The sequence below is a fragment of the Diadema antillarum genome, unplaced genomic scaffold, assembly GCF_040938485.1.
Source record: "Diadema antillarum isolate AM-2024a unplaced genomic scaffold, OU_Dant_1.0 seq00001528_RagTag, whole genome shotgun sequence".
Lineage (NCBI taxonomy): Eukaryota > Metazoa > Echinodermata > Echinoidea > Diadematoida > Diadematidae > Diadema > Diadema antillarum.
The window spans coordinates 171,481-191,165 of NW_027272260.1; the positions used below are offsets into that span (position 1 = coordinate 171,481).

Below are 19,685 nucleotides of genomic sequence, written 5' to 3' on the forward strand. Positions count from 1 at the left end.
TTTCCTCAAACTTTCACTGATGTGTTCTAATGATATTGCTGCATTCTCTCAATCCTTATATGAAGGAGGACTTGTCTTTTAACTTTGAAGCAAATTTCAAAAATAACTTTGAAAGAAACATTCTCCAAAGGGACTTGTTTGATTTGTGTACAATTAACTTCCCCCAACAAAGAATGCTGAACTTCACTTACACACACACACACACACACACACACACACACACACACAAACACACACACAAGGAAAGATAGATTTGAAGAAGTATAATTCTGTATATCAGACAGAGATACAGCAAGATTAAGACAGATATCTAGATATATAAATATATGAAAATCTTGTTCATTAAACAGGTGAAATGACATTTTAAACATTTTAAAGTAAGTCCATCATCAGATGGGGCTAAATAAAACTACAATTCCAGCAATACCTCACTCGTTGCATATCAAGGAATATTCTTGATGTTTTAACTAAAAATAATCTACATTTTCCATTTTCTTCGTTTTTTAGCAGCTTTAATCGCAAGTATCTCCCATTAACAAGAATGGAGTTAACTCATTCTGCTATCAAACTCTTCATATTGACAGACAAAGAGAGAAAGAGCCAGATAGACACTATTTAATGTTATATTTCAAAGAGATGTCTTTGAAAGGAAAACATGGACACAGAAGAACAGTAAATATATAGATGCACAAACACACACTCTTCCTTTTGGATTCATAGACTTCTTTTTATTGCAAATGATAATATAAACCTGTTGCACTGAATATAAGGTTTGACCTTTAAATGTTTGATTTATATAATGTTAAATGATAAAATATAAAACCTGCTGCACTGAAGAAGGTTTGACCTTTAAAAGTTTGCTTTGTAATATGTTTGTGATATGTCTGTGGTACATCTAAATGCAATTATCCTGTGCTTTTCTTTGTAAAAAAAAAAAGAAGCAAATTCAGCCTTTGAATATTCTCCATAACCATCTCTTTGTGTTTTCTTTTAAAGCATATTATCATTATTGCACTATGATTTTTTCCCCTCATACTTGTGGGCTAAACAAATGTTTCATACAATTCGGGCAAAAATATGATAACAAAGATTCCACTCTTTCACAATGTTCCTATTCTCAGGAAGACAGAATACTCCTCGTTCATGATTCCGATGATCAAACTATTTGATGATGGTCGCATGACTTTGAGAAGAAATTACATTCAGGTATAGCACGTGATCATCTCCTATAACCAGTTTCAGAGCTACAAGACATGATTGCATCCAGTTGCTGTGAAAAATAATTGTTTCTAGGAAACTGCGGTTGAAATAGTTGGGACAGGCCTGCAGGCATCAAAGATTTCTCGCTGACTTTTGCTGACACGCAGAACTCTGCTTTCATCATTCCTCCGGACTTCGTTTACATGTTTACTCTGCTTCCCATTTGAAAGTGGGCGGTTGCTACTATCTGCTTCACAATTTTGAGTCACTTTAACATGCTTTTCATCCTAACCTATAATGCCCGAGTCTTTATATAAAAATATTGCCAGATTTATTCCTCTGGTCTCGCCTGATCATCACCTGGAGAGGGAAGACAGAAGAAAACAAAAAGAAGAAAGTTAAACTTCAAAAGGAAATGGCATCATACTCTGCAATGATAATGATAGTAGCAAGCTTTCAATTTCGGGACAATCGGCAAAGAAGATGTTAGGTGGAGCATAAAATTGATCAATATATGCATGAAACCGAGCATCTCTCTGTCCTATTGAATTTCAAGATGGCTCTTGGTGGAAATAGCATTCAGTCAGTAAAGAGGACAGAGTTGCTAGCTGCTATATGTTTAGGTAAAAATAGTAATAACACTTTTTGGGAATATAGCATTAATAATTGCTAGGAGAGTTTACCCTTTACCCTTTTCATTTTTTTTTTTTTTTTTGGGGGGGGTCATTTTGTTTCACTTTGTAGATTACTCATTAAAAAATGAATAAAAAAGATATCTACTTGTTACTCAATGGCGTCCATCTTGAATGTCCTTCTTGCAATATGTTTCGTACAATCAATGAAATTATTTTGCTCTTATATTTCATACATAATACAGACCTCTAAACCTTTCTGACTGGAAAATAGGGATGATTTGGCTCAAAAGTAGGAAAGAAGGAGTAACTCTCGTAGGAGTGTGTATTAAAATTATCAAGAAAAATAGGAAACTCCTGCATTAAAAAGAGCTTGGAATAGTTAAAAATTCAGATTCTTTTCTCCAAATTCAGAATGGTTGGGAGGTCTGAATCTCTCTGGTCACTGCCATTTAGTATCAGTGACATGAGACAGTATAAGGTGAGACAGTATAAGAAAATGAATCAAACTTGAACTCCAGCTATATCTGACTTGGCTCAAAAATGCCGAAAAAATCTACAGGAGATACAGCCAGGAACTCACCAAGCATTGCTTGCCCGCCCTCTGGAGGCTGCTTCTCTACAGTTGCTTCTGTGCCTGGTCCAGGATGGGAGCCAGATTTGTCTGATGGCTTGGGCCTATCAGGAGGTCGCGGGGTCAGGGGCTTCTTGATTGGAGGCATGGGGGCTGCAGCTCTCTCTGGCTGAGGGACTTCACCTGGGGGTACAAATGGCATCGACACAAAGAGAAAGCCAGGGAAAGTATGCAACAATTAGATAAGATGGGATAATAATGCATTTAAAAAGAAAAAAAAAAAAGAATTCATAACAGAGAGCACAATTATGAATTCCGAGGGTTTCAACATTTTAAAATTCATTTTACTTTGTCTCATTATATTTTTGTCTTATTGTTGTGACTCTCAAGAAACACTAAGACTACATGTGTAATGTGTATTTTGATAGAGCTAGTGAAAAAAGGGGGACCCCGCCTGAGATTTAAACTTCTGTTGTTGTTGTTGTTGTTGTTTTCATTTAGTCTTTTACAGATTGAATATCAAGTGTCACTTAGGGAGAGGGACGATACAAAAACATCAATGCCGAAGGGTCATGTATACATTAGATTAGTATCAAACTCTTTATGTGAAAGTTGTGCAGTCTTCACTTCTGGAATCACTGGCATTATATTTCTGGAACATTAATCTACACACAGCTAGAGCTCCCTTCCATATGTTATTGACAGCTAAACAGTGCAGATCTTTTCTGGCTTTCAACCACTGAAGCAAAACATGTTAGTGTTTATTGGCAGGCCTTCTTGCTCTTCAGTAGGATCTGTAAGAAGCCTTACGGACTTTCTGGCTCTGAATAAGCAAGATCATCTCGTAGTAGCTTTGAAGCATGACTACAAGATATTTGATTGGCTTACTATCTCCAGGCCAAGAGGAAATGATCAGACAAAACCTTTAGTCACCTTCTTCCTCTGCCGGTGGCTCACTTGAGGCCTTCTTCTCCACCTTCTCCTGGCTCGACCGTTTCCTCGTCACGTTTTCCGTCGACAACCTCTCCATCCTGTTCTCCTTCTCCAGAGACGGTCGCCGCGGCAACAGCCTCTCGGAGGAGGACCGGTGGTGGATGAGGACAGAGGAACCCCCCTTGGTGGTTGCCAGGGCGGGGTTGGAAGATGGCTGGGATCCAGGCTGCTCCACACCAGTGACTGATCATGTCCAACAAAACATGTATGCACAGTTGTTTATCAAAATCCACTTTAACAATTAGAAATTTTGTCATTCAGATTAATTTCAGTAGCAAAAGGGTACGATGATGGGACCATATACAGTGCATTCCCGTTATAGCAAACACGGTTACAACCAAATGAAAATTCAGTCGGCAACAATATCTGGTCTATATTTTGATTGTTTATTTGTTCAATTATAATGAAATTTCGATATAACAAAAGAAAACTGTTGGGCTGAGGACTTCGTTATAATGGCAGTCCACTGTACTACTTTTAAAGGGAAAGATAAATTTTACTTTCCAATGAACTCTATGTCACATAATGAACAATATTTGTGACACAGCATCATAAACATGGCAAAAAAAAAACAACAACTCTGGCTGATTTTCTAAGCAGCCAAGAATATCAGTTTTGAGTGGACTCGGCTAATTTGAGGTGTTTGCCATGTTGTCAGATCGATTTCCTTCGGCAGAAAAAAATCGCCCAAACTTCTCACTCATGCTATTATGACACATGTCTGTTATTATTGTCAGCTGAAGAAAGTAAATTTTTACAGATTATTGTAACCACATCTACAGGAGACAACCAAATTAGACCAAAACACTGACCTCCTGGGCCCGTGATCTGTCGTCCGGGTCGGTGACTGGACTGCGAGGACACGGCCGGCCTCGCCCCCTGGGGTGGGTGTGGCATCAGAACAGATGTCCCGCTGCCCCCTTTGCTGCCCTTGCTACCGCGACGCTGGAGGTTAGAGCTGCGGCTGCTCCCCCGCGAGACGAGATCCGTGGCGCTGACGAGGGTGTTCTGTGTCCGCGATGACCGTCGGCCACCAGACTGCATCCTCGAGAGATTGGCGGTCAAGATCTGGCTGCCCGTCACGCACAGGGCTGCTGGCTTCAAGCTGTTAGTCCCATATGCACTCATGACCTGTTTTATTAATATGCCAGGATTTTAAACAGACAAACATGGTGATATACCTGTTTATGTGGTTCTTATTTGGTGGTTACTAAAATCAACCAAGCAAATTATATAACATTTATGAAGCTTTAAAATACTTCTCTTTGCTTGTTTGATATTCAAGGAGGGAGTTTTTGAATGTGTGAAGCATACACATAAGGGACGAAAATCAAAAGTACAATTACATCAGCAAAATATTTTACCTTCCTTGTACTCCAGCAGATTACCTTCTAAAGAAGATATCAAGAAATGCCCCATCCGATACAATACATGTGGTCACTATAGCTTGCTAATCATAAACAACAGAACCCTAACCTTGCTTGCCGACTGGCTCGTCACAGATGATCCTTTCTTTGGTGATGTTGCCCTGCTGTGCTGCGAGCGAAGATTCTCGCTGCGACGAGTGGAAGGCAAGGACGATCTCTGGCCGATGTCGGATCTAACGTGACTCGGCGAGTTCCTCCCCGAGCTGGTCTTCTGCCTGCCAGTGGTGGACGATGCCGCAAGTTTTGCCTTGGACTTGGAGTTGATGGGAGTCAGGCCGCGGCCAGTGATGCTGATGGAAGGAGACGGACCGGTGTTGGATGTTTTGCTCCCCGCCTGGAGGAGAGGGACCTTGGGAGCTCCGCTGGACGTCCGGCTGCCGGAGCGGGCTGCTGCCGCTGTGGTACCACTGCCAGACGGAGTGGCGGCTCCCTTCTTGCTGCGGTTCGAAGTCCTGCTCGAGGAGGATGACGACGCAGCGCCGGTTCGGAGCTGGCTCGTCTGGATCGACGGAAGACGGCTCGGAGGCTTGCTGCCAGATTGACTGGCGCCCTCAGTGTTGGCATTGTTACTGTCATTCTCAGCCGGTGCCGCCTCGAGCAAGTTCTCCGGTGCTGCCGGCGCACTCTCTGTGACCTCTGGTGCAGTGTTGGCGGTGCCAGGTGCAGTGTTGGCGGTGCCAGGTTCAGTGTTAACGGCCTCAGGAGAAGCCTCGGTAACCTCCGGTGCGACACCATTAGTCTCGGAAGCAACCTTGGCAGCAGCAACAGAGAGGGCACTGGTCTTTGGATCTTGGTCTGAGGTCATATCCTCATCTTCTTCTTTAGGGTCAGGCTTCTCTCTTCCTTCACCATCACCAGTGTTCTCACTAGCATCATCTGTTGCCATAGAAACAATGCAGGTATCATTTTAATCAAAGCTAAAACTAAATAACAAGGTTTAGGTGAAGATGAGGAACATACAGAGTATTTGATGTTGAAATTCTTGGTGACAGCCAAAATAGATCAAATCAGCCATTAATCTTCTGTTTTTGTTTATCACTGCATAATGTGTCAATGTGTCAATGGATGAAACTTATTTTGTCATTTGTCCACGAAAATTGTAGAAGCTGGGATGCTGCAAGCTGCTATAATATCAACTAAAATAGATGAAATATTCTAACATGATCTGTAAACATTAATACCTTCTTTACTATCACTGTGGCAAAAGCATGGCAAGTTTCCACAACTTCACAAGATCTAAGCTCAACAACAATTACTCAGGAGAAAAATCAAGAACAAAAACAAAACCAAAACACAAACTGCCTAAGTCTGTAATTTTTTTTTTTTAATGGTAACTGTACAATTACTACAAAAGATAATTTGGTGGTGATTAAAGTAGTCATCAAGTATATCTCCTATCGGCAAAATCAACAATGTTCTCTGCCTCACCATCAGCAGGTGGTTTCTTGGCCTCCTCTTCATTGGCAGTTTCTGTCTCCTTGGCAACCGCATCCATGGGATTATCTGTGAATGAGATGGCATCATCATCATCATCAGCTTTGCCTGCATGGAGTGCACTGGTTGGACTTATCTTGAGTTATTTGGGGCTGTTCTTGGGTGCACGAGAGGTCTTTTATTACCATGAGCGTATTCACCGTGTAAGATTCCAGTGGCATTTGAAGTCAAGGTCTCGAAAAGTTAAACATTTTTTGTAACATCTAAACAGCTTTCAAATGTAATGTATCCATTTATAGCTTTATTAGGAGTGATGAATACGACATAAATGCATGAAATATGTCGCACGGTTCCTATCAGTAAGAATACATAAACCAAACGAATATATTTCCTTGTGCCAGTAGATGGCCAATGAACTTTAATTTCATTTCATTTAATTCATTTCCTTTATTTAGTCATCTATTATTTAAAAAAATATATAAATAACTTAGACTCCCATAGCTAAATGTGATTTGTATATAACTAATTTGTATATCCCATCAATATAACACATTAAGATAGCCAGCTTGGCATGTTATTCCGCCAATTACACCATACCTCCTAAATCCAATCCCACACCACTGGCCACATCTATAGAGAAGACAGGAACTTGGATAGCATCAGCAACGACGGCGACATCGCCGCTCTCCCCCTTCTCCTCCTTATCATCATCCACCCCATTCTCCTCTTCCTCTTCTTCCTCCTCGCTGGAGAGGGGTCTCCCCAAGAGGTGGGCTGCCACGGGGGTCTGGGGTCGCACCGACGCATAGATGCTCGTCTTCTTTTCGGGCGCATCAACCGAGATGGAAGCGAAGCGGACGCTGGCACCCCGGTGGACCTCTGCGATCCCGAGACCTCCCTGCTGATCTGGAATTTTTTATCGTAGCAGTCAGAGAGAACACCATGTCAGAGTAATTAATTTACAAGTTGGAAAAACCCCCACCCAAACAAACAACGACAATAAAATACAAACAAGTAAGACAAAACAAATCTCTAATTCCAGACTTCTAATTAATCAAACTTTCATCATTTGAATATGAAAGGCATATCACATCCAACAACATCAAAAACATAAATGCAAACTGAAATGTATGAAGCCTGTGCAAGGTACTCCTCTTTCACGCTAATTTCAAGTCAATGAACTTAATTCAAATCATGGATTTCATTTGAAATGTCTTCGTGAATTCGGCCCCATATCCTTGGAAATGCTTCAAGGTAAAGGAATTATAGGAAAGATCCTACAGGTCAGGTTTGATACAAAGTTTGCACAAACTTCTACATACAGTCTCTGCTTACTTTACAGTGTAATTAAACATGAATGCGCGGCCACACAAGCATTGGAAGGTGTTTAAAATCTTTATTTGCACTTAAATTAGCTGTCACTTGTAGAATTATTAACATTACCATTCTCTAAACAGTCCTCTCTGAAAATTAGGTCAGAAGGAGGGGAAGTCACACCATTCAAGTGCAACACTGAAATATTGCTACACAAAGGCCCCTGGGATGCAGTAAAAATAAATGGGATACCTTCGTTTCCTTTGTGATTGGTTCAGTTCAAGATGTCTGCAGTACAAAGATTAGATTTATCCCAAAGTTGAATTATCCTTCGGGTTTATGCCAGGTTCAAGTGTGTCCGTGTGTGTCACACACAAACACACTTCTATAGCTTCTGACCATTCGAGCATAGAGAATTTAGGGTTTCTGGGAAGAACACTGAACTAGGGCCTTTAGCTCAGTTGGTAGAACACCGTACTAGCATCCAGAGGTCTCGGGTTAGAATCCCGATGGAATCCCATTTTCTTTGTCCAATTTTCCCCTAATAAATAATATTCATTTCTGGTCAGTTTCTCTATTTCCCTTTGCTTCAGTATAAAGATTGACAGAGAAGCAAGACAGGTTTAGAGTTAAAGAGGAGGCAAAATTACTGTGAGAGGTAAAAGTATCTATTCATCATACACACCATGCTTCTCATTCTCCATCTCTGGTACTTCAGAGGAAGCCACGCCCGCAGGATCAACTGCCACCTTCTGGTTGGTGGCGGCAGAGCTGGTGTCGATGCTCTTCTTGGAGATCTGCCGGCTGGCTGGCTCCGAGGTGCTCTCGTGGGAGGGGCAGCTGGTGTTAGACTGCCTCCGTGTGGACGAGAAGACATGGCTGAGCCGCGACATCACGCCGCTGATGAGGCTGGAGGAGCGCGTCACCTTCTTGGAGTGCCGGCTGCCGCGCTTCTTGGAGCCGGAGTCCTCCCCCGAGCTACTACCACAGGAGGAGGGGCCCCCGTCCTCGCTGTTGCCCTGGGAGACAGCAAGGTTTGGTGAGGCATCCACCGACTGCACCGAGAATTCCTGCTTGGCGGGAGAATTCCCCCTGGAAGAGGCCCGGTCTCTCGCAGACGAAGCTGACATTGATTTTTTGACAGGTGCTTCTCCTCCCATATCTGTTTTGCTCTCATCAGCTAGTTTGTCTGCTGAGACGACCATATCATCATCCCTTGTTGCTATGACAACCTTGGTCTCCACACCATCATCATCCTTAGGTCCTCCAGGCATGGCATCACTCGCTGAAGCAACAGCTGGCACCGAGCTGCCACTACCAGCCTCCAGTGGGCCCTGATTATCCACCACAGGACCCTCTTCCTTGGCATCTACTTTCTCCTTGATCTCATGCTTGCTTCCATTCTCCTCGGGGGTGTTGCTAGGCGACCCCTCCGGTTGAGCAAGGGCCGAGATAGTTGATGACACAGCAGTGTTGGCAGGCGTGGTTGGACCGGCAGCGGATAATGAAGGGATCTTTCTCTTCTTTGGGAGGTAGCAGAGGCCAGAAGTTTCCTCCGTGGCAACAAGCGCCTCATCTGAGTGTTTCTCCATGATGTCCTGGGATGAACAGAAAGAAACGTTGTAACCCGTTGAGGACGGTTTGACTTCCCATTGATGTTTGCCCGAGTATACTCGGGACTCGTCCTAAATGGGTTAAACTAGCGATATTTGCAGCACGTTCACTAATCAACATCACACACAAAATTTTTCCCAGGAACACTACAACAAAACCAACAAAGAACTCCTTCTGTGCTAATACCTTCAGACAATGTGCACAACACTATTGGGTTTTCCGGCCTGATTGGCACTCGATACATACATCTGGTAGGGAAACAAGTACAACATACCTGCTCCTCTTTCTCCAGAACCTCGCAGATTGATTCCACAGCGGCCGTCCGACCGCCCGTGGTGCACCGGCTGGAGATGTCGCGCACCAGCGTGTCGCGCAGCGCCCTCGCCGAGCCCTGGCAGTACGTCATGTCCGGCCGGAAGAGGCTGCGGAAGGAGTTACGCGCCCCGCACTTGCCCGCCCCCGGAAAGCTGCCGCTCGCGTCGGGCTTCTGCGAGATGGCCGTCAGGTTGCACTCGATGACGTCGCTGCCGATGTTCAGCATGTTCTTCTGGTACATCGGGATGATGGAGAATGATGTTGGTTCCTTGGAGGAGCCGGACGAAGTGTTGATGACCTCCTCTTCCTCTCCGGAGCTACTGCTGAGATCACTCCTAGCGACCGTGGCATCTCGGTGTCCTCCATCCTTTAAGCAATACATTCAATGTCAAGCACAAGATCTAATCATCCATCACATCCCCAAAACAACATTTGCGTGGTTTGGTGCTGTGTCATAATTTTTACTGTTCATTGCTAGTGTTTCGTAAAGTGCCGAGTTGAAATATTCTTCCTCACTTCTCTTGTTCATACACAATTGTTTTGGAGGCAGGATGCGTAAAAGTCACTTATTATCTAAATCAAAATTTATTCTGCAATTGCCAACACAATTACAAGGAGAGATGAAATCTCATTTATTTTTCTTCTTCAAATTGGCAATATTCTTTTTGAAGTGTACACATTTAATGAACTTAATTTATTACATCTACTCTTCCTAATCATGTAATGTACGCAAAGAGATTTAGAGCTGCAATTTGATGAAGATGAGACAATAATTTCATCTTAGTTTGGAAGGTTTTCTGTGAGCATATCCTATATGCCCCATATCAATAGCGAGTCTTAATTTTTGGTGAATCCGGACTCCCCAACAATCTCGCGAGTGGTTAAATTCGTGATTTTGGAGTACAATAATGAAGCGAGACTTGTATGCGTTCCTTTCACATACATGTCAGGATCTGAGTTGGTATTTTCAGTTCATATGTTTTTAAACTTGCGAAGAGCACCCAACTCACAAAATTCACAAAAATAAAAACCTCACGAAAAATGGTAGACAAATCATTATAACATACACTGTACCTAATAAGATATTTATTTGGCCACACAGGTGAACATCGGGGTATCATAAATCCATACATGGCAAAATACTTATGTACTGCACGGATAATTTAGGCTAAAGTTGACGTTCGTGCATTGAATCTTGAAATAAGCGCACGAATTTGAGCAAGAACTCTTGCCTGCTTGTCGGAGAGGGTCCCCGAGCTTCGGTCCAAGTCGACGCCGGACATGATTCTTCCCGTCACGGTATCCTCGCCCGAGAGTATTGCAGAGTGCGAACTGGTCACGACTACAGCGCCCTCTATGCTCAGCAAGCCCCCTTCCAGCAGTGCCTGCCCGGACTCTGCGGCCCCCTCTCCTCCGCCCGAATTGTCCAGAATTGCGATCACCGAGTCGTCCGCCTCCTCCTCGCTCTCGCTGTCTTCTGACGCAAGTGTGTGACTGATGGATGGAACGCTCTCAGCTGGGTCCTGATATACAGCATGTTAAAAGAACATAATAATTTTTTTAAGCCCCGGCTTGAAATACCATTTTTTTTTCTATGGTAGTCCCCGGTTTGAGTCACTTGTGTCTTTAAATATAAAATTTTGTGGCCCACACAAGAAATGAGGTGGTCCCAAATAAAACAACACAAAAACATCCCTTTTAATCCTAGTTGTCCAATCGGGCCACCAAAAGACAACCTTTTAGTTTGGTAGCCTGACAATCTTTTTTTTCTTCCTTTTTAAAGTACTACATGTACATCTAATGTCAAGCCCTGCATAAGCAATACTTGCTGCAGCAATTACTTTTAAATCTACCGCTAATCATCTTTTTCTTGGCTACCCAAACAAAAGCTGCAATTACTGAAATATGCAATAACTTCAAACCTACCTATGTTGCAAAATCAGGATTATGGTTGCTTACCAGAAACACCAAGAAACCTATGGCATAATTATTACCAAATGCTGGATATCTGAAGAGTTTAATTGCAACGCTGGTCAAGTTTTATAGCATTTTCAAACATTCAAATTAAGTCAAACATACCGTAAACGCCATATTTTTGCGCGATTAATTCTTTTTTTTTACTTTCTTCTTTCTTTTTTTTGCCAAGCAGCTCGAAAACAAATTTGCGGGTTCTTGAATTCACACTGCACAATTGTCAATCCATTGAAATGTGCAGAGAAAATTGTGAAGATATTTTCGCTGGTTACAGAATCTGCGCTAGCCAAAAGTAGCACAAAATGCCCCAAAATTTATGCATCGCGAAAATTGTTGCATTTACAGTAGAGCAAAATAAATCCATTCCAACGACAACCCCCACTAGTTGCACAAGAAATATCCCCGGAGTTTTGACTAAAAATGTCCCATTTTTCCTTCTCATTTTCTGTGATTTTCAGCATGTTCAACTGCAAATGCAATCTACCTAGCCTAAGATGAATCTGTTCGGACTGAAGAAATAGCTTTTACTTACAGAAAATCCAGCTTATGAGGGATTAAAATCATTTCAATATAAAGAGAAAAGGACTAGAAAAGACCTTCGACTTAGACGACTACTCAACTTAGGTGAGGTCGACGTAAACAAGGATGACTATTATCTCAGTTTGACAAGAATGGAATAATAGCTCTATTGGAAGTCAAACTCCTCTCACGGTTCACGTGATGGTCACTCACCTGAAAGACATCAATGATGGAGTTTATGCCCTTCTCTGACCTGACCTCTGACCCGACCTCTGACCCTTGACAACACTGCGATGGTTGCACCTCGGCCTTTGGCTGCCCACGGGGCTCCTCCACAGACTCTGCCTGGAGTCGCATGATTGCGCCCTCTATTGCTCCAGATGTTATAGCTAAAGCTTGTTGGCTAACAGTCTGGGCCTGGGACAAAAACATCAATTGAATGTTGTAATATCACCGTAAATGTGACCCACTACAGCAAAACGATCCACAAGTCGAGGGAGGTTGATTTTCTGAAAATGACATGACATTATTCCCACACTCTTCCGCCTTAATTTCATGATGTATAACACGACTCATAGAAATTCTCGGTTGTACAGATATTGATGATTTCATGAGGCCATGTCGAGTGGTCTAGGAATTCAGTATTTTGAAAAAACTGCCTTCAAAGGACTCTTTCCGATGCAATCCTGATCAAGGAGAGGTAAGACAGTTTTCACCTCTTGACAATAGAAGGTTTGCTCCTAGCAACCTCCGCGATGTTCATTCAAACTTAGTGCAAGCGGTATACGTACGACAAGTCAGTACCTACATGTAGGACGCCACGCACTGAACAATAAGATCACATCCTCGTTTATGCGCAGCACCATTAAATCCAAATCTCCGGACATGCTTCTGTTCCGCTGAAAGTCAGAAAATCATGGCCGTGATCATTTAGCTTCGAAATTTTGACAATTTTGCAGGCGTACCATAACTATGTTCAGCCTTTAATAATAATGATTTGAATTCATTAATCATGTTTTGCTGAAACATATCACAACAATCAACGGCAATGACGCTAATAAATACAATCTTACCAGGCTATGGAAGATGGGAGGAATGTTATCTTTGAATGGACAAATATACTGATGTGTTATGTCAACCTTCTCTCACCTCCTTCTGTTCAGCATGAAAGCTTGGCTCTGGGCGCAGGATTTTCAGGGCGCCCTCTATAGCTGATGACACAATACTGGCTGCTCTCTCCTCAACAGTTGGTTCCTAGAAAAAAAATAATAATAATAACAAATAAACGGACGTACTGTAAAGGAGGATATTTTCGGGAGATAATTTTCCGCACTTGGCCGGGTGAGATGAATTTCTTGTGTTTTTAAACCTGCAGAATCAAAATATGAAATAGCACAACATACTGTATACACCGTTATTTTCGCGAGGGTTTAATTTTCGCGAATTTCGCGAATTGCAGTTGGATCGCGAATTCAACAACACGCGAAATTGTCTCCATGCGCTTTGTTGATAGAGCATTAACGTAAGCGTCGGCGTCAATTCGCGAAAACAACACCTCGCGAAAATGTCTATGACCTCGTCATTCGCGAAAATATCTGTACGCGAAAATAACAGCGTATACAGTAATTTACGACAACCAAATAATTTGTTTGCTTTTTTAATATTCATGTGCTAGTTTCATGTCCCGAAAAGTGTGAAAATTCCACACTGCATATAAATTACTCTTTGAGAGTATATTGTTGGTGATTTGGAGGCGAAAAGGAGAAGCGCAATGAAAGAGCTATCTTTCATTTCACTTGGTATTATCTCAAGATAATGAAAACATGAAGCAATTCTACCAGCCTCAGAGGTTTCTGCAGAAAAACATGTTACTTCAAACTGTACTATGAATGATGAGTTCTACACAGATATGTGGTTCATCCATTTTGCAGTTACCTTGACAACAGCATCAGACTGCTGAATGCTGGCAAGTGCTTTGTTGATGGCATTGGCCACCAGCAGACTTGCATGGCGGCTTAAATTTTCAAGCTGCAAGTAAAGAAAGAACAATCAAACGTGAATCCTACCAAGCACAGTGACAACTTAACCCATTGAGGACTGCCTGATTTTGCTGTAACACGTTTCCCCAAGAAAACCGCCCAAGTATTCCCAGAATTAGTCTTCAACAGATTAAGGAAATAGATGTGTCCATTATATACTAATAGGTTATCATAACCTTCATCATTTGTTCATGTTTAAATGGCATATGACATGAAAATATTGACAAAGTGTTTTTTGGGGGGGGGGATAATATATTGATAAACTTTCGTCTAGTGGCAACTTAAATACCTTTGTGATTGTAGATAATACAAAATATACTTGCTTAAGTTTGCATACATGTATATATATTTTCATGATACTTTAAAACTACTTTTTTTTCAACATCACTTCCTGTAAATGTGCAATAAATTGCACATCCAACTTAGCAAGTGTGAACATAGTGTCTAAGGAGCACTTTTGGGAGATATTATGATGAAAAAGTACTCTCAAAAAATCAAAAGAAAAACGCTTACGATCATGAAGAGTTTACTCAAATTGGGCCCCTGAGAAGAAATAATCTCACTGTAAGTTTCCAAATTTACAGTACTTGCTCATATAAATCAGTCAATACCAATATTAAAGGAAGACAGTACGTATGTGTACAGTAAAGCAGGCATGAAAGTAAATTCATTTTAAAATGTAATGAACTTACATCAACATAGCTGTCTTGGCTGGACGGGCTGTGAGGGAGGGGGGAGAAACATGCCAATTAAAAAAAAAACAACAACAACAACCAATATTCAGATCTACAGTTTTGGGGGTTTTTGTAAGTCTTATGGTAATATAAAGTTACTTCAATATACATGTACATACAGATGTAGCATCTCATACACAGAATCAAACTGTCAACAACATAATTGATAAAAAAATAAACGATGGAAATGATAACGAATAACACCGAACTAAGTTGAGGTCATTAATGTCGTAATGATTCCTCTATGAAAATGACTGTCACTCCACAGACAAGTAACAGAGTAGTAGTAAGAAGAAGAAGAAGAGGATGAAGAAGAAGAAGAAGAAGAAGAAGAAGAAGACGAAGAGGACAAAGAAGAAAAAGACAGAAGAAGAAGAAAAAGAAGAAGAAGACAAAGAAGAAGACGAAGAAGACGAAGAAGAAGAAGAAGACGAAGAAGAAGAAGAAGAAGAAGAAGAGGAGCCATACCCTTCTACAGCCTGAGCCTCCAAGCCTGTCTCCCCCTGGCTTTCTTTCACCTTCCCCTCCTCCTCATCCTCCCCGTCTCTCGTCCAATCGACGTCCGCAAACTCTGGGTCTTCCTTGAGCTCGTCTAACAGCGAAAGGACCATCTGCCGAGCCAGTCTGGAGAAGGGATCGATGCCGTCTTCGGTTGCCGAGGTAGTGTCGCCCATAGCAAGGCCGGAGCCTGGAATCACAGCGCATACAGACAATGCACACAAGATGAAAAGCAGTCTCAGCATAATTAATGACCTCTGGCTTGCTTTGTTTGACTTCCTTTTGTTTTGTTTTGTTTTTTTTTATGTTGGTGGTGTTTTGTTTTCTTTTGTTTGTTTTTTTTACCTCTGCCAAGAAGGTTGAGTGTTTGTCGGCGTTGGTTTGTCTGTTTGCAAAGTAAGTCAAAAAGTTTGAAAACGGATATGGATGAAACTTACAGGAAAAGTATATGATAATGACACAAGAAACAGATGAATGAAGTTTCGTAGTGATCTGTGAATTTTTATAAATTTTTGAAGGGTTTTTTATCTTTTACAAATAGGGTCAATGAACTTTGGAGCTAAAGCTGCGCATATTTGAGGTTTGCATGCGCACTAAAGTAGATGTTCTGCTCGATGTGACACGCAGCAGGAAGCTGATGAGGTAAACCCAGGGCTTCTTTATCATTGGGAAATTGGGCGATCCTCAGCATGTGTGTATGGGTGGAAATGAGCTGCTTGGCAGAGGTCTGCACTCTCCGAGAGTTTTTCTAGAGCTATGTGTTGTTTTATTGTTGTTATGCACATCAAGAGTTATCTGTACTGTAATAGGTGAACAAACTTTAATGTGCACACATGCAATGACAATCGAGACCTCATTCCATCTTTTCAACGAAGAACTCAAATCATTTTTGTTCCGGTAACTCATGTCTTTCATTCACTTATGGCTCTTCTTAATGAAGGTCTCCCTTTCATGCACCAGGAGTGTAACAGTGTGACAAACACAGCGCATTAAACGACTCCATCGTGATTATATACATGATAACTATGGCATGCATAGGTAATGCAAATCTGTAATTTCATCTACATCTTTAGAAAACTAAATTTTGGTGTTAATGTGTCGAACAAGACAAGGTCTTTTTCACAATAAATGCATCCATAAACAAGGTGTTGCTAATTATCGTAAACAATTTGACAAATACGATAAAAAGGGAATCCCTAAATTGCGCCAAGATATCTAAAATGTTTCTCTCTCTAATCTCAGCAGAATTTTGATGGGCAAACCACAAGCATTATGAAGTCAGTCCACCTTACTTTCTTCAGATAAATCCAGCTCTTCCACTGTAGTCAAGATCTCTTTGGAAAATTCTACGAAACAAGAAAGACACCCTTAAATGAAAGCAAGACATTATACAGAGGGGTGAGGGTTCCAGGTGTGAGTGTCTTCAAATGAAATGAAATTTGTTAAGATCGCAACTGCTGATCTGTAAATTAAAAACATGTTTGTTAATTTACAGATCAGCAGTTGCGATCTCAAATTTCATTTGTAGAGGGAGACAAATTGGAGACACTCACACCTGAAAGATATCCTTTTTCAATAACTCAAATCAGTGTTTTTACTACATCTGTGCATTTGGAATTCAAAAATGAGAATCAAAATGAGAATCTAAATTGTTGTGGTATATGGCAAGCCATCTACAAATATGCAAACAATGAAGTCGTACAAAATGGCTTGCCATATGCTACAAATATTGCTGTAGTTTGAGGTTTTCTTTTATAATAATAATGATATGAAGAGTTTTATCGCAAAACAAGCATAACGAACTCCATTCTTGTTAAGTTAAGATATTTGTGATTAAAGGTTGTAAAAAAAAAAGAAGAAAATATGGAATATTTTTAATCATAACTTTTAGAATATTCCTTGTTATGTCACAAGTGAGGTATTACTGGAAAGGTTTTATTTTGCTCTATCTGATGATGGACTTCCTTTGAAATGTTTATAAATGGTGCTTAGCTCATTTTGAAATTAAATTCTTCTTATATAGCCTGTGCAAACCTGAAGGGTAATGTAGATGTCTACGGAGAAATACAGATTTTGTGAGGGGAAATTAAAAAAGAATTAATCTGCATGAATGAGCCTGATTCAGGAACAAAACAGTTCTGAGATGTCTTGAATTGCCCACCAAATGTCATCATATAAAGCAAACTGAGTGAGAATAGGATTGGAAACGATGAAGAATTGGCATTTCAAAACTATGGCCACAGGCCAGACAAATGCCACATACCAGGGCCCCCTATCATAAAAGATATTAGGATAGCAATTCTTGCTAGAATACCAAATTCCTGTGACAACAGCCAGTCAGGGAGCTTGAATCTTGTCATTACCATGACAACTGCCATTCCAGCAAGAGCTGTATCATTACAACTTCCTATGAAATGGGGCCCAGATCCCCATGCACTGGACGACACGGACACCACTACCAAGGCAGAAGTTCAAATGGTCAACTCAGGCGAGACGGGCTCCAAGAGAGAATGGGCATAATAGTACTAAATGGATGGCATAGTTTTGGTTGAGATGGGGCTTCAGATTTTTGAACTGTTTTGTGTATAATGACAAACCTCTGATGAAAAATGAAAGAGCATACAATTCTAAGAAGAAGAAGAAGAAGAAGAAGAAGAAGTGTCTTTGTTGGACAACTGGTTTTGAAATAGCTGCGATATCCAAAAACAAAGTGGTCCTATTCAAAGTTGGGGCCTACATTTTAGTAGGACCATCTTTTTTTCTTCTTTTTTTCTGTTTGGGGGGAGGGGATAACTTTAAAAACAACGCTTTTCATAAAAGAAATGTTGAAATCTTCTTGAAATTGTATGCTCTTTCATATTTCATAAGTGGTTCCTTATTATCTCACCAAGAAAATAAAATCTGAAGTCCCATTTCGATCAAAACTACACAATGTACCATACGATCCCTTTAATCCCTCCACTTACCTGATGATGTCACCGTTGGCAGGGAGGAAGTGTTAAAGATGGCCAAGCTTGGAGGACCGCTGCGTTTCCTATCCACTTCACTCTCTGGGAGAAAAGAATATGAAAGAAAAAGAGATAGATAGAGAGAGAGAGAGAGAGAGAGATACAGTACATTTAAACAAATTACATATATGTGTTTGAAGATAGAGAAAAGTAGTAGTAGAAGAGAGAGATATATGCAGAGTCTATATGCAGAGTCTGAATGCAAAAACAGATGCTATTTTCAAAGTATTTTACAGAAGGCCATCAACAAAATGATACCGCACTCGTTACTTAATAAGAAGTACGTTTGAAGATGTATACATCTAAGATCATCACATATATCTTAATTATTATCTTTGTTTTTCAGCAGTTCTAATATAAATAACTTCAGTTGATACATATCCAGAAACAAGAGATCCTTAATATAAAAAGTACCACTTTTTATTAGGAAACCTTGTTTTACTGTGTGTTTTCACATCCAAGCCATTTCAAAATCAATTTTCATTAAATAAACTTTGAATTCCTCTAGAACTGTATGCTCTTTCATAATCTATATAAGTCAGAGGTTTCAAATCATCTCATAAAAAGTTAAAACCTGAATCACCATCTCAACCAAAATGATACCATTCCTTTAATGTTTATGTCCCACATTCACTTCAAGAACAAAATCATAGTAACCTAACAAAACAGGAAGCACATACTGTATATGCCATATATTTAGTGAGTCTAAATTTTTGTGAATCGGGACTTCCTGACGACTACGCGAGTGATTAAATTCGCGACCGTGGAGTGCAGCACTGAACGAAGAAATGTATACGTGCACGTCACATTCATATCGGGATCACAGTTAATATTTTCGGGTGTTTTTAAATTCACAAATAGCATTCGACTCGCAAAATTCGCGAAAATTAAAACCTTGTGAAATATTTGCCGTATACAGTAGATTTCACTGCAAATTGCTTCACCTGATGTGATAATCGGTGGCAGCCTGTCAGCACTCTGCTCAGCACCCCCCGCCAGCGCCTCCCCCTTGGGTAGGCCATCCTGAAGCTGCCTCTGGCGCTCCTCAATGTTCCAGGTCGTCATGTTAGTCGTCACCTTGGGGTTGATAGGGGGAAAACACCGCCTACCTCCTGGGGGTTGCCATGGTGATCGAGGGGCGGGGCAAATGACAGACAGGTGTCAAGAGAGATATGGAAGAGGGGAGGAGTGATGTGGATAACTTTCAGGAGAAAGCCCCCAATCAATCAACATGCATAAAATGCAATTTACTAAAGCATTCATATTTTGATGGGTGGGTACAGCCTTATATTATCATGTATTTCAAAAGCGTAAAATCCAATTATAGACACATGAAATCATCTTGTACATACACTAATGTCATGTTGATAATATGTCGAGTGTGATATATTAGCACATATCCCATGAAAA

General features: G+C 41.0%; 1 protein-coding gene across 1 annotated transcript in view; it reads right to left on the reverse strand.

Annotated features, from left to right (window-relative positions):
* Positions 1-1,531: 1,531 nt before the first annotated feature.
* Positions 1,532-19,685, reverse strand: part of LOC139710392 (uncharacterized) — a 29,885-nt gene continuing 11,731 nt past the window's right edge. The window contains exons 9-26 of the mRNA XM_071622306.1: positions 19,215-19,387; positions 18,234-18,315; positions 16,560-16,613; positions 15,238-15,457; positions 14,728-14,755; positions 13,932-14,024; positions 13,146-13,250; positions 12,210-12,413; positions 10,736-11,026; positions 9,463-9,870; positions 8,260-9,172; positions 6,858-7,166; positions 6,255-6,368; positions 4,876-5,702; positions 4,241-4,530; positions 3,340-3,578; positions 2,416-2,589; positions 1,532-1,560 (exon numbers count right to left, since the gene is read on the reverse strand). Coding sequence (XP_071478407.1) covers positions 1,532-1,560; positions 2,416-2,589; positions 3,340-3,578; positions 4,241-4,530; positions 4,876-5,702; positions 6,255-6,368; positions 6,858-7,166; positions 8,260-9,172; positions 9,463-9,870; positions 10,736-11,026; positions 12,210-12,413; positions 13,146-13,250; positions 13,932-14,024; positions 14,728-14,755; positions 15,238-15,457; positions 16,560-16,613; positions 18,234-18,315; positions 19,215-19,387 — 4,553 coding nt within the window. The remainder of the gene's footprint in view (positions 1,561-2,415; positions 2,590-3,339; positions 3,579-4,240; positions 4,531-4,875; positions 5,703-6,254; positions 6,369-6,857; positions 7,167-8,259; positions 9,173-9,462; positions 9,871-10,735; positions 11,027-12,209; positions 12,414-13,145; positions 13,251-13,931; positions 14,025-14,727; positions 14,756-15,237; positions 15,458-16,559; positions 16,614-18,233; positions 18,316-19,214; positions 19,388-19,685) is intronic.